Source organism: Dermacentor andersoni, chromosome 6 (assembly GCF_023375885.2).
Source record: "Dermacentor andersoni chromosome 6, qqDerAnde1_hic_scaffold, whole genome shotgun sequence".
Taxonomy (NCBI): domain Eukaryota; kingdom Metazoa; phylum Arthropoda; class Arachnida; order Ixodida; family Ixodidae; genus Dermacentor; species Dermacentor andersoni.
The window spans coordinates 1201425-1217112 of record NC_092819.1 but is presented as its reverse complement, the minus strand read 5'-3'; the positions used below and the strand labels follow the sequence as shown (position 1 = coordinate 1217112).

The 15688-nt window shown below is 42.8% G+C and overlaps 1 protein-coding gene and 1 long non-coding RNA gene across 3 annotated transcripts in view; one reads left to right on the top strand and one right to left on the bottom strand.

Moving 5' to 3' along the window:
* The window catches only part of LOC126521192 (intermembrane lipid transfer protein VPS13A-like), an 820642-nt gene that overhangs the window by 315134 nt on the left and 489820 nt on the right, over nucleotides 1–15688 (top strand). For both annotated transcript variants that reach the window (XM_050169804.3, XM_055065737.2), the window contains one exon: nucleotides 10481–10639. In XM_050169804.3, coding sequence (XP_050025761.2) covers nucleotides 10481–10639 — 159 coding nt within the window. The remainder of the gene's footprint in view (nucleotides 1–10480; nucleotides 10640–15688) is intronic.
* Nucleotides 1–15688, bottom strand: part of LOC129382201 (uncharacterized) — a 58290-nt gene that overhangs the window by 36446 nt on the left and 6156 nt on the right. The window contains exon 3 of the long non-coding RNA XR_008610289.2: nucleotides 8004–8263. This is a non-coding gene — a long non-coding RNA (uncharacterized lncRNA). The remainder of the gene's footprint in view (nucleotides 1–8003; nucleotides 8264–15688) is intronic.

Genomic DNA, 15688 nt, shown 5'->3' with positions numbered 1-15688 from the left:
GAGTGACTGATCAACCGCAGAGTCACAAGTAAGTGCGCCAAGGCCCGCAGAAGTAGAAACGGCAGGAGCATCAAAGATGCAAAAGGTGTCGACCGGTTGAACAAGGCCTAGGCATTCACCATGAAATAAAGCTAAAGGGCAGGCTGTCGGATTGTCGACGACCATTTTTGTGACGGCATTGCAAAGAGTAAGGAGAGCAAAGGGCAGCGGAGAACATCGGCGGCGAATGAACAGCTCAGAGGGCGTAAAGAGAACAGTGGCATCAGAAATAGCGGCGCACGACACAGGCACAAGCAGGGAAGAGCATGGAGGGATGGAATTGTCTTCGGAAACAAACAGTTTAACACTGGAAGGGTCGTTTTCGATTGTCTCGATGTCGGGAAGTGCAGAAAGTTCAAGTTCGGCGTGACAACAGTCAATAACGGCGTTATTATTTGCAAGGAAGTCCCAGCCTAATATGATGTTATGGGAACACGTGGGCAGCACGACGAATTCGACTGTATACAGTAGACGTTGAATGAAGACGCGAGCAGTACAGGCAGCGAGAGGCGTTATATTTTGAGCGTTCGCGGTTCGAAGAGAGAAGTCGGAGAGAGGTGTCAAAACCTTTCGTAGTGTGTGGCAGAGTTCGGCGGAAATTCGGATACGGCGGCTCCTGTATCTACAAGTGCCAGGACGGCAATTCCTTCGACAGAGACTTCAATTACGTTGGCTGGAGAGGGACGAGGACTTGGGCATTTGCGACGTGGACGCAGTTCGTGCCTCGGGAACTGCGGCCATCAGTTTTCCTGCTCGGTGGACACGGGACGGCGCCGCATTGGAGAAAGCGAGCGACGACGGGGAGATAGTGAGCGGCGAGTAGAGGCAGTTGGGCGGTCAGGGGAAAAGGAAGAGGTAGGAAGGCTGGAAGGCGAAGAGGAAAACGGAGCGGGGAAAGGTGGCGCTCGCCGGACGTTCTGAAGAGGAAGCATGCCATGACGACAATGGCGCGCCACGTGACCAGCACCACCGCAAGCAAAACATATTGGGCGGTCATCGAAGGTGCGCCACTGGTGTGTGTAAGGTCCGAGTCGCGGTTGAGAATTCGGGAAAATGCTGTCGGTCGGGCAGCGGCATAGGAGGAAAATGCCGTCGGTCGTGAAGCGGCATAGATGGCAGCAAAAATGTCGGTGGTCGATGCATAGAGGGCGGCAGGGGCGTTTGTGGACCAGATCGGGAAACTGCTTCAGCGTAAGTGAGAGGAGCCGTGACTGGTGTCTACTCAATGGCTGGAGGAACGGCTTGAGATACTTGTTCTTGAATGAAGTCGCGGATCGTAGGATGCAAAGCAGGTGGTGGTTCCTGGACAGAAGATATCAAAGATAGCTGGCGGGCGACCTCTGCGCGAACGAATTCCTGGATTTTTACGAAGAGAGCAGCATGGTTGTCGTCGACTCCAAGGCTTGATAGAGAGTCGGCGGGCGGGGTGGGACGTCGGGTGTGAAGCCGTTGCCTGCGCAACTCGTCGTAACTCTGGCACAATTCTATCACTTCAGCGACAGTGTGAGGACTCTTCGATAATAACATTTGAAATGCGTCGTCCTGAATACCCTTCAATATATGTTTGATCTTCTCCTCCTCTGACATCGACGCATTCACCCGTTTGCAAAGGTCGACAATGTCCTCAATGTAGCTCGTGAAGTTTTCTCCGGCCTCTTGGGATCGTGTGTGCAAACGTTCTGCACGAAGCTTTCTTACTGCAGGCCGACCGAAAACTTGGGTAAACTTGGTCTTGAAGACCAATCACGAAGTGAGGTCGGCTTCATGGTTTAGAAACCATAGTTTGGCAACGTCCGTAAGACAAAATGCGACGTTTCTCAACTTGGTAACATCATCCCACTGGTTATGGGCACTCACTCGCTCATAAGACGAGATCCAATCTTCAACGTCTTTGTCATCTGTGCCGGAGAAGATAGGGGGATCTCGCTGACGCAAGGCACTGGCACAAACCAAGGTGGCTGGCGCCGTTGGAGGAGCTGGAGGAGTGCGTGCGTCGTCGGGCATGATGGGGGGTAGAGTGCAACTCCGAAGTTCCAGGGCGGTCGAAACCCCGCACCTCCACCACTTGCCAAGAGATTTATTAGCAACGGGCGCGAACGGGTAGCCGTCACAAGCGTTTGGCGAAAGAGCAACCACGAGCTCATGCCGGTAGCGATGGGGCTGTGGCGCAGGCAGGCTACTCTTCTTCGTTACAATGTTTATGTTAATCCTTTTAGATGCTGATTAATTGTGTTGATTGAAAACTTGCATTCACCACATTTCTTACTTCTTCATAATCATAAAAAGCATATTTTGAATGTTTTAGCAAGTTGTGTAAGGTCTACAGAATGTGGACTCCATGCAAAAATGCATTACAGGAACTTCAAATATAAAAACATCAACTATTTCATGTCTAGTAGGCTTGAAATGTACCTATCCAGCCACTTCAATATAATTCCTGCTGCAAAACATTGTGAAAAACCACAAAAGAAGTCAACCTGCTACTAATGACATGCTGATGCTTTCTCACTCGTTTTACTAAAACATTCTGTGCTTGTTATTCAAACTTGCAGCACTGTTCCAATCAGAAGTGTTTCAACATGTATACAACACAATCTAAATATTTTAACTTCCATCAGTGCTTTTGCTGTTGAGCAACATCTTGGTGTACACAAGTGTGTACACAGCACCTGAAAGGGTTAATGTCACCATAAATGATGATGTTCTTGTCTTCGTTGGTTAAACACTGAGTATTCCTTCTAGCTGTGAACAAAAATCCGAATAAGACAATGATGGGGAACGATACACGGATGCCAGGATTTTGTTCCAGTTATTGAGTGACAGGACATTCCGGTCGAACTTCAACCAGACAGATTCTCAGAACAAATTACCTAACGAAAGATCATGAGAACGAGTGTATGCAATCGACGAATTCACAAGAATGGCAGATCCACCGCTTCACTGAACCCCACTGTAACTATATTCACTGATATATCCTTGCAGGCCAAATAGATTGTCATCAACTGGTGTTAGCCATGTTTCAGAGAGGCATATTAAAGAAAAATTATGGTTAAGTATAGAAATAAAGCTTAAAAGGTTGTCATGACGCTTGCGGAGGCATTGAATATTGCAGTGAATGATTTAGGTGAATTGTCATGTAGCAAAGTTTTCCTCTGATCACATGAAAACGTGCCTCTATTCATGGTGAGGATTTAACACATAAAAAAGCAAGTGCAGGCGCACTGATTATGCAAAGATGCCCAGATTTTTTATGTTCAAGATGCCACAAACACGACAATTCTCAGTCTTTCTGGCTTTGATCGCGCAGTTTTCAATCTAGAGGAACCACCATCCTTTATTCTTTTTCAAATTGAGAGCTTGCATGAAAAGTTGCTTGTTCTCTGGCGTGAGGGGATCATTCATGAAAAACGGGGAGTCACTGTTTCGCGAAAATCGAATGGCTGATGTTGTGAGCTTAGCCTTTTTCGCTTTACTAATGAATTACGCTCGCTTCGATCTAGAGCAGAAACGCATGATAATGTTCTTGTCTTTCTTTGTGGGCACATGATGAGCAATGTCAATTTCGGAGGGGATGACAGGACAGCCATTCTTTTCACCAATAGTCTGTATTAGAGCCAGGCAGTTTTCACCTTCGGTGACGGCAATGCCTTTTATTTCTACATTATTCAGGTGATAATACTGCTAGAGAGACATGAGACGTTGAGACAGCTTCGCATTATCGTCCTTCAACAACTTGTTTTCCTTCAAGATGGTCTCGTTCTGGACTTTCATGAATTCATACAATCCGTTAAACTTGCTAAGACTTCCTTGCTTTGATTTCATTTCGGCACGTAGTGTTTCTATTTCTTTCACTAGCTCGACACATGACAGCATCCTCAAGAAAACACAGACACTTGTGGCAACAGGGCAGGGGTAAAGATGGACTAGGAAATAGGAGACAAACCTGCACCAAGTATCGGGACAAAATGTGTTGCTTGCTCGCTGCCGCAACCCTTGCTGCCGCACAGGTTAACATAAGTTCTTAACCAATTCACCAGCGGTACTAACATATTGGACCTGGTTTTAACTACTGATTTGACTACTAGTCTGATTTCTTACATAGAAGGATTTAGTGACCACAAACTCTTTAATTTCCAAATTAGTCTACCTTTAACTTTTACAAGTTCAGCGACTAAAACTATTCAGGATTATAACTGTGGTAATTACGATAGATTCAACACCGAACTAGAAGCTTTCTATAATGAACCTTTTCTGCCTTCGTTTGCCTCATGGACTGTGGATGAGAATTGGGTTCTTTTTAAGCAAAAAAATCTTAGAATTAGTCGACAAGTTTGTGCCGCTAATCTCTATATCCAACGATAAAACTAACCCTTGGTATACTAAAAAACTTAGAACATTATGAAATAAAAAGGAACGTTTCTACAATACTGCAAAACGTAAGAATGCTGCCTCCTACTGGGATAAGTACAAGGATTGCTTACAAGTTTACTGTAAAGCATTAGGCGCAGCCAAGAAAAAATATTATTCGCAGGACTTGCCCTCACTCATTAGAAATAATCCTAAAAAATTCTGGCAAATAATTTCTTCCTATAATAAGTCTACTAATCGCATTACAATACACGATTCAAAACAATCTCTGCTTTCTGATGAATATTCTGCGGTTGCTTGCAATGCATATTTCACGTCTGTTTTTATACAAGAAGATTGTTCCAATGTGCTATTTGTTCCTGAACAACCCTTCCCTTTCATGGCTTCAATCACCATCACTTACGAAGGTATTGCGAACCTCATCATGAATACAGTCGAACCCGACTATATCGAACCCGTTCACATCGAATTATTCTATATATCGGAACAATTTCTGGTCACGGTATAGTTACAATGAGCATATATAGCAAAAATTACGCTTACATCGAACAAATATTGCAGTGACTCCCGATATATCGAACGTCAAGCGGCGGAAAAGTGCCCCCAGAAGTTGGCTTTCCCTCGCGGTAGCGGGGAAGCCCGGCAGCGCGGCTCCATCCAACCGCTCTCCCTGCCGTTACAGTGGCTACACTGTACTACCGTGACCGCGCTGCCTCGGGCTGTTTGGGCAAGCCGTCGACACTCCCCCTGTCGCGCATAGTGAAGTCTATTATCCTCCCTCTTTCTCTATCATCTTTCACTTCCTGACGACGCTTCGCCGTGCTCCCTCACGGGTTGCAGAATCAAGCGTCCTTCCTTTCTTTAGATCACTATCTATCGACACTCCCCAGCAAAAATTATCCTGGCCCGCCTAGAGTGCTTGCTCAGACAGCCAATCAGAGGCTCTTGTGTGCTCTTCGTGCAAGATGGCGAAAGTGCGAGTTGTCTGGCTGCTTCTCTGGTTTATCGTGTTTGCGCCTTGTGGGCCTTCTCCCGCAGTGTTGCCGTGATGAAGCGGCAGAATTCGCTTTTCGTCGTGAAGATCGAAATCATAAATCGCGTCGAACGCGATGTCCCCGCAGCTTGCAAGATTCCCGAGGAGCACTCTCAGCACGATTAGGGCTAAAGTGGCCAGACTCGCAACCCGGTGCCCATGGCGCCCGACGCGTACACACGGCCGTGTACGAGGCGTTCTTCATACGTGCCGGTTTCCGCGTGCTCGGTGATGACTGTAAATTCTGATGAATGCGACGAAGCCGTTGCCGGTGTTGCTGAAGTTTGGAGCGAGCTGCCAAAATTTCCGGGACATTCGAATCAACGGTGGACTAGTTTATGAGTGCAGATGATGGTGTCGCGACGGTGGTAGATCCCGAAACGAAGACTACATCGCCGACATCGTACAGAGCACAAATGAAAGTAGGCACGTTGAGGAATGCAACTACGGTCCTTTGCCCACATCCTCCGAAGTGATTGGTGCACTCGCATTAGTCCGGTGCTTCTGCACGAATGCGGAAGGTTGCGGCCTCAGCTGCTCGGACTCCTTAGACAATGTGGGGAAGTGTGTGCGTCGCAGGCAGCGAAATTGCCCAAGCAGAAGAAAATGCAGGACTAATTTATGCGAGACTAAGCTAGTTTCGTCAATAAAGTGATTTCATAAATGGTATGTGCTTTTATGACATCCAATTGTTTAGCAGGCTTATATCGAATTATGCTCTATATCGAACTGATAGGCGTTTTTTTGTGAGTTCGATATAGCCGGGTTTGACTGTAAATAAAGTTCCTACTTCATCTGGCACTGATCACATCAACTCTAAAATACTGTAGAATACTACTGATATTTACAGTCGCTTTCTGTGTCTCCTCTTTAACCAGTCTGTATCATCAGGTGAGCTGCCTAAGGACTGGAATATTGGTAAAGTAGTTCCCTTATTTAAATACGGTGACAAGTACTTGCCCTGTAATTATCAGCCCATTTCACTAACATGCATATGCCGCAAATTACTTGAAGATATTATAGCTTCTCATATCTATGGTCACCTTGAATTAAATAACTTTTTTTCTCTAATCAGCATGGCTTCAGAAAAGGCTACTCATGTGACACTCAGTTATTTGGATTCATGACTGACCTTCACTTTAACAAGAACTCTTAACAATCAAACCGATTGCCTCTTTCTTGATTTCGCGAAGGCGTTCGATACTGTACCTCATTTCTGTTTAATTTCCAAATTGTCTGCCCTTTGTATTGACTCATTAACACTCTCTTGGCTATGTAACTTCTTGCCTTCGCGTCAGCAATTTACAGTGGTCAACAACATTTCATCTAACCTTTGCGACATCACGTCCGGTGTCCCTCAAGGCAGTGTGCTAGGTCCATTACTCTTTTGAATATACATCAACTACTTGCCCACTAACTTTTGAGCTTCAGTTATGTTGTTCCTTGATGACTGCGTCATCTACCGCAGTATTAAATGTTTCGATGATCATCTGACTCTCCAAAATGACCTTGAACTAACCTATAGATGGTACGTAACTTGGCAGGTGTCCCATAACACCTCCAAATGCAAGTTAATCTCATTTAGTCGAAATTGTACTAACTAAGTGTTCCACTTTTTGATTAATAATACCGTAGTTTGACTGCTCCATCGTACAAATATCTCAGCGTTTATCTCTCATCAGACTTATCCTGGACAACACATGTAGCAACGGTCTGATCCAAAGCTTCTCAAACTCTCAGCTACCTGTGTAGAAACTTGCATGTCGCGCCTTATAATGTACGAAAACTAGCATTACTTATGTTTCCTCACAACTAGAATATGCTTCATACACATGGTTACCATATCAAGATTAAGTAATCTGTATGTTGGAAGCCGTTCAAAATAGGGCAGCAAGATTCATCTCTGGCAACTATGACTATCATTCGAGCACTACCCGAATAAAACAAGACCTTGCATTTCAGTCATTAGAAGATTGTCACATCATTGCTCTTTTATGTCTGTTTCTCAGGTACATTTATAGTAATAACTTTCACTGTTTGCCGTTACAGGCTCCTGTGCGCACATCTCATCGCATTCACAACGCATTTAGTTTCATGCGCATTCATGGTCAAACGCAGGCATTTAACTCATCGCCACTACCAAGAGCCATTGCACATTGGAACAGTCTCCCGGATCACATTGCATCCATCTCCAATCGTGAAACATTCCGTGATAACCTGAATTTGTTGCCTATTAATATTGTATAACGAGGTTGCTCTTGGCTATTTTTGTCATGTAATTACTGTTGCCCCCCTTACCAAATGCCCTTCAATGGGCCTGCAAGGTAATGTGAATAAATAAATAAAACAAGATGGCCTCGCTCTGGACTTTCACATACAGTATTCATACAGTCTGTTAAACTTGCTAAGGCTTTCTTGCATTGATTTCATTTTGGCACGTAGTGTTTCTATTTCTATCACTAGCTCAGCACATGACAGCATCCTCAAAAAAACACAAACACTTGTGGCAACAGGGCAGTGGCAAAAATGGAATAGGAAATGCACAAGTTTATAGGAGACAAACCTGTACAAAGTATCAGGACAAAATTTGTTGTTTGCTCGCTGCCGCAACCCTTGCTGCCAAGTGACGGGTGAGCACATGGGCAGCCCCTTTATTTGTGGGTGATTTGGTGGCTGAGGTCACTCCGGTAGATGTCGCTTGACTTCACATGAGTGCAGATAACAGCTGGCATGAGTTGTGACATGAACCAGCAGATGATGTCACTCCAGTTGATGCCACTTGAGTCCACCAGACCGTCGATAACAGCAGGCATGAATTGCAATCTGTACAAAGTATCGTGACAAAATTAGTTGCTTGCTCGCTGCTGCAACCCTTGCTGCATATTGGAAAAGTATATAAATAATGTTCGTATTTACAAATAGTGACTATTCGATTCGGAACACCGAATCGAGTAGGACACTATTCGATTCGCGATTTGAAAGTTTTGAATATTTGCACACTCCTACTTCGTATCTGCAACTAATGAAATGCAAATGGTGACGTCCCACTTTCATTATGAAAGCTCATTAAGAAAAAAACATTCCCGTATGTGCAGGTAAATTCTTCACATCTCTTTTTTTTTTTTTTTGATCAGAAGTGGGAGGCATGGTTATATTTTTCTTTTATCAGTTGGTGGCATGTTACATTCAGAACATTCAGGTTATTTTTATTTTATTCCTTTAAGCCAGTGAAAATGTGGTGCACATTAGCTTCAAGGGAGCATTAGAAACAGGTAAATAAGGTATTTGAAGTAAACAAATATACACATTTTTCCACTTATAAGGCGCATCCCCAATCACAAGACCCTGGAAGGAAAAACGATTGCACGTATAACCCATGCAAATAACTGCGTAAATGGCCAAATCGTTTTAAAAACAATCTCTATTTGCGGATGCTGAATCATCTTCATCGTATCTTCGAGCAGCAGCTGTGTTCCCCACCTCTTCGTCGATGTTGATAGTGGAGAACCATGCCGTAAAGGTGGTTTCAGGGCACCACGAGCCACACTGTTGTGAAGCCACACTGTTAAGTCGAAATTTGCATGTAGCTCACGCTGCAATTTTACTGTTTTGGTGCTTGTTATATGCATAAAAATAGGGTAAATTTTAAAACCTGTATTATCGACAGCTTCAGTTGAGCAAGTCGCATCGCATAGCTCATAGCCAAGACAAAGCAAAGACGAATTCGTTTACAGTTGCCTATCGCCTACTCAATTATTCAAACATTCCTCGCAGCAGCCATACAGCTTCCCAGGAGCCGTATGGCCACTCTAAATAGATTTGTGTTGGCATGGCACTAAACTGTTACTTTGGTGGTCAAAACATGGCCGGAAAGTGCTGATCAGGCCTAACAGCCACGTCAGATGGCAAACGATCGCAGGAACTTTGCTGCTCTTTGGTGATCCGGCCCCAGATCATGCACACGGGCTAGACTGAGGACTGCAAAAGCGGCTAGCATCCTAAGAAGTTCGTCTGTGTGCTTGCAGAATGGAATGAGTTAAGTTTGCGCGTGGATAGAAACTAACAAGCTAATTTGAATGGTGTGGCATAACTGCTGGTGTTGCACAGTCAAGATTGCATTTCACAAGATTGCAATGACACACAGTGGGTGAACACAGTATGCTCCCACAGCTTCAACCGCCATAAAATTTTAAGTAGACTGAAGCACAACAGTGAGTAAGAGCCTGTAAACAAATTTTCTATGCTGCTGGAGTTGTAAGTAATATTGAACTTGCATTTTTGCATGAAAATATCTGAATAACTGCACTTTGAAAATAAACTGACTCCGGAGATGAACCTTGTTTCCTTATGTGCTAGTAAGAAACTAAATTTTCTTAGATTTGCCAACATCTGGTTCTTATGCAAAGGTTCTATGCAAATCTTACAACTATTCAAAATATTCGCTTAAAAATTATTAGACTCTAATTACTAGTCTCCTTAGCTTACTATTTGCTTCACAATATCACTGCTAGGAATTGGCTAGTAAATTAAATGAGATGTTTGACATGCAAATGAAATATAGTAATTGACTCTCCTGGCATATGTGCATTGAGCAACTTCCAGTGTATCCTCCCTCAGTTGAGGCCTCATTTAAGCCCTGTCACTGCAGCAACCCAGAGCATTAATGCTAAAATGCATTTATTTCCAAGCTAAGTTTTAACATCGCATCAAGTATTGAACCCAATTGGCCAGGGTTACCCAGTCCTAGGCAACATACTGCAGAAAAATATGCTATTGCTTGTTCTGAAGCATTCAGTAGTGTGTTGTTGAACCCAGGGTTTGGGTTCAAGCATCATATGACCTGCAAGTCTCATCATGTGACCTGCATCATATGATCTACAAATCATTTTGACATGTTGGAGTTATAGAATGTTTTTCCCAATGAAATGCACCAACATGTGATATTTTTACTCGCTCCTTGTTGTGGCATTGTCTATACTAGGCATGTTACACAGTGATGCAAACAGCCTCTGTGGATGCTTTCTCATTCTTATCTGCCAGGTGGCCAAGCCTTTCAGCATCGAAGTGAACCAGTCATACAAGCCAAGCAGTGGGGAGCACTCGCTTCTTGCCAAGGCCAGTGACATCAGCATCCACTTGTCCTCACATGTCATGTCGATGGCGGCATCCATAGTCACCGAGCTTCTGTCCAACTTGAAGGTGCTTTAATTTATTCTTCACTTTATATAATATTGCATGGGGGTGGCTATACAAGTTCTTGCTATTGTCAAATATTGTCAAATAACAGATTTGTTGAAAGTGACCTCAAGAATATTGAAAATAAAAAATTTGTAGGCAAAACCAAAAAATAAATAGAAGGTAGCATAGCTCCATCTAGAAGGCAGCAAGAAAATTTTCGATGCCTATATGCATTTCGCAGGCAGTGATGCTGCTATAAAGTCCTGTATATATGTGGGTTAGAACGCTTGGCAAAAGGATTACTATGTACATAAAAAAGTCATTCCACATGCAATTTGATTACACAAGGTTCGGCTACAGCATTCGCAACAGATAGAATCTGCGAGAATGATCAAGAATGTTCTGATTCATGCGGCTGCGTCTTGCACTGAGCGATAAGTTTTAACATGTGTAGCAGGTGAAACGTAATCACTGGAAAAAGCTAAACAAATATACATGTCGATACTGTCAATTGCCACTAATTCATCCTTGATGGGACTGTTGAAATTGACCGAATTATCTAGTGGGTCGAATTAAACAATTTGCAGAAAAAACGTCAAAACATACCACTGATTCATTCGGCAGTAATTTGCCCAAGTCTAACACACTGAATCAAATGCGGGACCACCTTGTGTTCGTTCAAAGTAAAAACTAACATAGAAATGATATTAAATCTCCCAAACAAGGTAAAAATATAATGCTTTTTACGATATTTTAGCAAGAAGAATTGGCAAGGGTCTAATATTTGTCGCATAATGGTGGCTGGTTTTCTTCAATCAGCTTCACAGCATGGTTTTTAAAGTCACCTTTGCGGCAATACATTTATGTTATGCGGTAAAGCAGATAAGCGTCACAAAGGCAGTTTTGGTTTTGTATCCGATTGCACCTGGCTGGGAAAGTATGGAGCAATTTTCCGAACAAAAAAAAAAAGGTGTGTGTTACAATTGTATGAAGTTGAAGTTGAGGTTTATTTTCTTTCAAAGATGAAAGAGGGAACTGCGACAAAAGGCGGTAAAGCCTGACGAGGTCACATTGACCATAATCTGACATTGTGAGCTATGGTTGTTGCTTGAATATCTTTTTAGGGCTGATTGGTCAAGTTCAAATTATCCATTGAAGGCCAGTTGTAGGATCGAAATAAGGAAAGCTTAGGCCTATGGACACCAGCCAGGACCTTTGGTCAATATCGTATTAAGCGAAAATTTGAATTAACCAGAGTTGAATTAACAGTAGTCTACTGTATGTACGTGAGAGCATTAGGCAAAAGGGTTTCTATCCATAGAGTTTCATACAATAATTACTCAAGGGAACTCTGGCGCTATTGTCTACAGGAGCTGCAATCAGGGTGGTTCAGCCAGCATGGAAATTATGGGAAGTACATCGAGAAGGACTTTGTCCTTCTGGCTTCAAACGGCCCTACGACTTTGTAATTTTGCCAGTTTCGACAAAGTACTGCATAATAGATAATTTAATAAACAATATTAAAATTGTCCGATGGTAGGATTCGAACACAGGACCTCTGGCACAGAAGCCCAATATTGAAACCATTGCACCAAGGACACATGCATTGACAAGCGGCATAGAATGCCCTTATGATTTTCTTGCGGGCAAAGCAGCGCGCTTAGATGCTTGGCGCATTTCAATTTGACCACTTTGACAGGTTGAGCCGTTGCACTTAGTAGTGATTGTGCGTGTTTGCAGACTATTCTGCACTTAGAGAAGTATAGCTCGCTTTGAAATTTAGGACAATGAAAACAGATAAAGTGTAACAAACAGCACCACAAGAATGTCTGAATCCGCAAGTACGAAGATCAGACTAATCCAGGTACTTCCCAGCATTCCCATGGTGGCTGAACGATCGCAGCACCAGAGTTCCCTCTAGTAATTATTGTATGAAACTCTATTTTACTTTCCACAAGAAAAGGGTATGTCATTCCTTGCAGAGCATTGAGTCGTGGTGTGAAGCTTGTTCTCTGTTTTGACTATGCAGCGTGTGTCAAAACATTCTTCTAGCGTGCTGTACAGCTTGTCAATGGATGAGACACCGGTGTTGTCAAATTATGTAATGTTTGAGAATGCAGAGGGGATATTTAAGCAGCTTGTTGATACCACTTTATTGGAACAAGTTTCATGTAACATCTTTGAATTTCCTTGCAAGAAGGCAAGCAGATTAGGACTCACACTGGACGTGGCATGCACTCAACACAATGTCAAGTAGCAGAGCTCTTGAATGTGCATCCTGAAGTAATTTAAATAGTTTAGAGTTGTATAGAAGTCCTACATCTAAGAATTTATTTATTTTATTTGCAATACTGCTAGTCTCAGTGAGACCAAAGCAGGGGGGCACAGTTTTACAAAAAGAAACAAACAGGTCATTATACATGGCACAGTAAAAGAAAGAAAGCAAAGAGAAAAAGTTTCCTTAACTACTGTAGAAATCACCAATGATGATGTGAAGTACAATACTTTTGGTTGGCACTACAATATGGCCATAACAGTATAACAGCATAGTTGGTATAACAATATAATAATATAGTATTACTAGAATTTATATAAAAATTAGCGAATAAATGACCCATGTAAGATTAGAGAAGCTATAAAGCTAACAGATAACCGTGCAGAAGCGGCCAGTTTGGGGGTTGAAAGGCAGACATCCCACGTGCAGAAGTAAGTATTACACTTTATTATATGCAGATGCGTTGAGTGGCGTCTTCTCTGTTGGATGTGTCTAGTAGGTTGATAAATGATGAAAGTGACGGAGAGGAAACTATGTCTGAGTGGAGGAGATTCCATTCTTTGATCGCACGGGAGAAAAGTGAAAACTTGAACGTGTCATTGCAAACACTGTATTGGTTTAGTGTAAACGGATGATTTTTTCGCGATAGACGTGATGCAGACAAAGTAATGTACTTAGCTCGGTCTATCTTATAACTGTCGTGCATTAGTTGGTAGGTGAACTTTAAGCGGGCTTCTCTGGCCCTAACAGATAGTGTATTAAGACCTGCGTTAGCTAAGAGGTTTGTTGGGGAGTCATAGGGCCCGTATTTGTTAAAAATGAACCTCACAGCTTTTCTTTGCACTTTTTCTAGTTTTGATATGTTAGTTGATGTGTGCGGGAACCAGACGATGCTAGCGTATTCTAATATAGGGCGAACAAAAGTTGTATAGGCTAGTAGTCTGGTGTGCTTCGGCGCAAGGCGTAAACATCGTCTAAGAAAAAAAAGCTTGCGTAATGCGACTGAGGTAATATTATCAATATGTAAGTTCCATGAAAGGTCAGAAGAGAATGTCAAACCTAGGTATTTGTGGTTATTTACTTTATTCAGGCAAGTGCCACCGAGGGCGTAAGTGAATTCCGAAGGCTTCTTTTTGTTGTAAAGGATATGCATACAGATTTACTAGTGTTAATTGACATTTGGCATTCTTTACACCAATTGGACACCAAATCGAGTGCTCTGTTTAATAATAAGTGGTCTGCGTAACTGGCAATTTCTTTATAAATAATACAATCATCCGCGAAGAGCTTAATGTCACATTCAATGTTAGCAGCAATGTCGTTAATAAAGATAAAAAATAGCCATGGGCCCAGTACTGACCTTTGCGGAACACCGGAGGTGACAGCTACAGACCTGGAAGGGGTGCTATCTACAATAACGTGCTGTATTCGATGCGATAAGAAGTTCTTTATCCATGCAGTAATCTGACCGTCCCCGATCGAAGCCTCTAGTTTTGCAACTAATTTTGCATGGCTTACACAATCAAATGCTTTACTGAAGTCAAGGAGGATCATGTTTGTCTGGCTTCGGTTGTTCAGGTTGAGCGCAAGGTCATGCACTACTTCGGTTAGTTGTGTGCCCATTGAGAGACCACTTCTGAAGCCACGTTGTTGAGGTATTAATATATGTTCTTGCTCGAGAAATATAGTGATGTATTTGAAGATAATATGTTACAATATTTTACAAGATGTGCTGATAAGTCAGATTGGCCTGTAGTTAGAAGGTTCGTTGCTGTCGCCAGATTTATGTATAGGAATCACCTTCGCTTTTTTCCAGTCATCTGGTAGTTGTGCGGACGCATGTGATTTGCGGTATATAATGGCAAGGTATTGGCTACACCATTCTGCATACGTTTTTAAAAACTCATTCGGGATATTATCTGGCCCGTTAGCTTTCTTGATGTCGAGATTAAGCAATAGATTAAGAACTCCGGCATTGGTAATGCTTAATGAATCGATGGTTTTAGGTGGACGGGGTAGGGAGGGAATTAAGCCATTATCTGAAATGAAAACCGAAAAGAAAAAGTTATTGAATGTGTTTGCTCCAGCCGTTTTCTCTTCTACAGACTGTTCAGGTGACACACCTGAACACGGGCGAAAGTATTTCCAAAACCTGTGTGGATTTTTGGTAATGAAGTCGGGGAATGTTATGCTGAAATAGTGATGCTTTGCATTTTTTAACTTTCCTCTGAAGTCAGCTAGAGCGGAGGTCAATTTGTCTTTCAGAGATTCATTCGGCCCTTTTCTTTCAATAGTATGTCTAAGTCTTTTTACTTTACACTTCGCTTGAAGGACCTCACGCAATATCCATGGGTTTTGCTTTTGTGGTTTGCAACGTTTCATCTGGATGAAGTTTGTTGTGCAGTGTAGCACGATTGACTTAAATTGATGCCACAAATTGTTGACATCACAACACGTTTCTGAAGCTGCTTGGAGGAAAACATCAAACTCGTGTGCCAGGTGAGTGAGAATACAGTCATGAGCTGCTCTACGAAAATCAAGTACAGCACGCTCCAGGTTTAGCTTCTTTATGTTGTCTTCAAGCGAGAGCTTACATTCAGGTATGTCGTGGTCCGATATATCACCGACTATTGCCATCTCAATTGCGTGAAGTGGGAAATGGTTACTTATGGGTATGAGATCAAGTATGCTATTCGTAGAGCCTTGTGAGCGAGCTGGCTGGTCGACTACTTGGTAAAGGTTGAAATTTATCATTATATACATAAGTGCTGAGGATGTGGCTGTAGTGTAGTCCA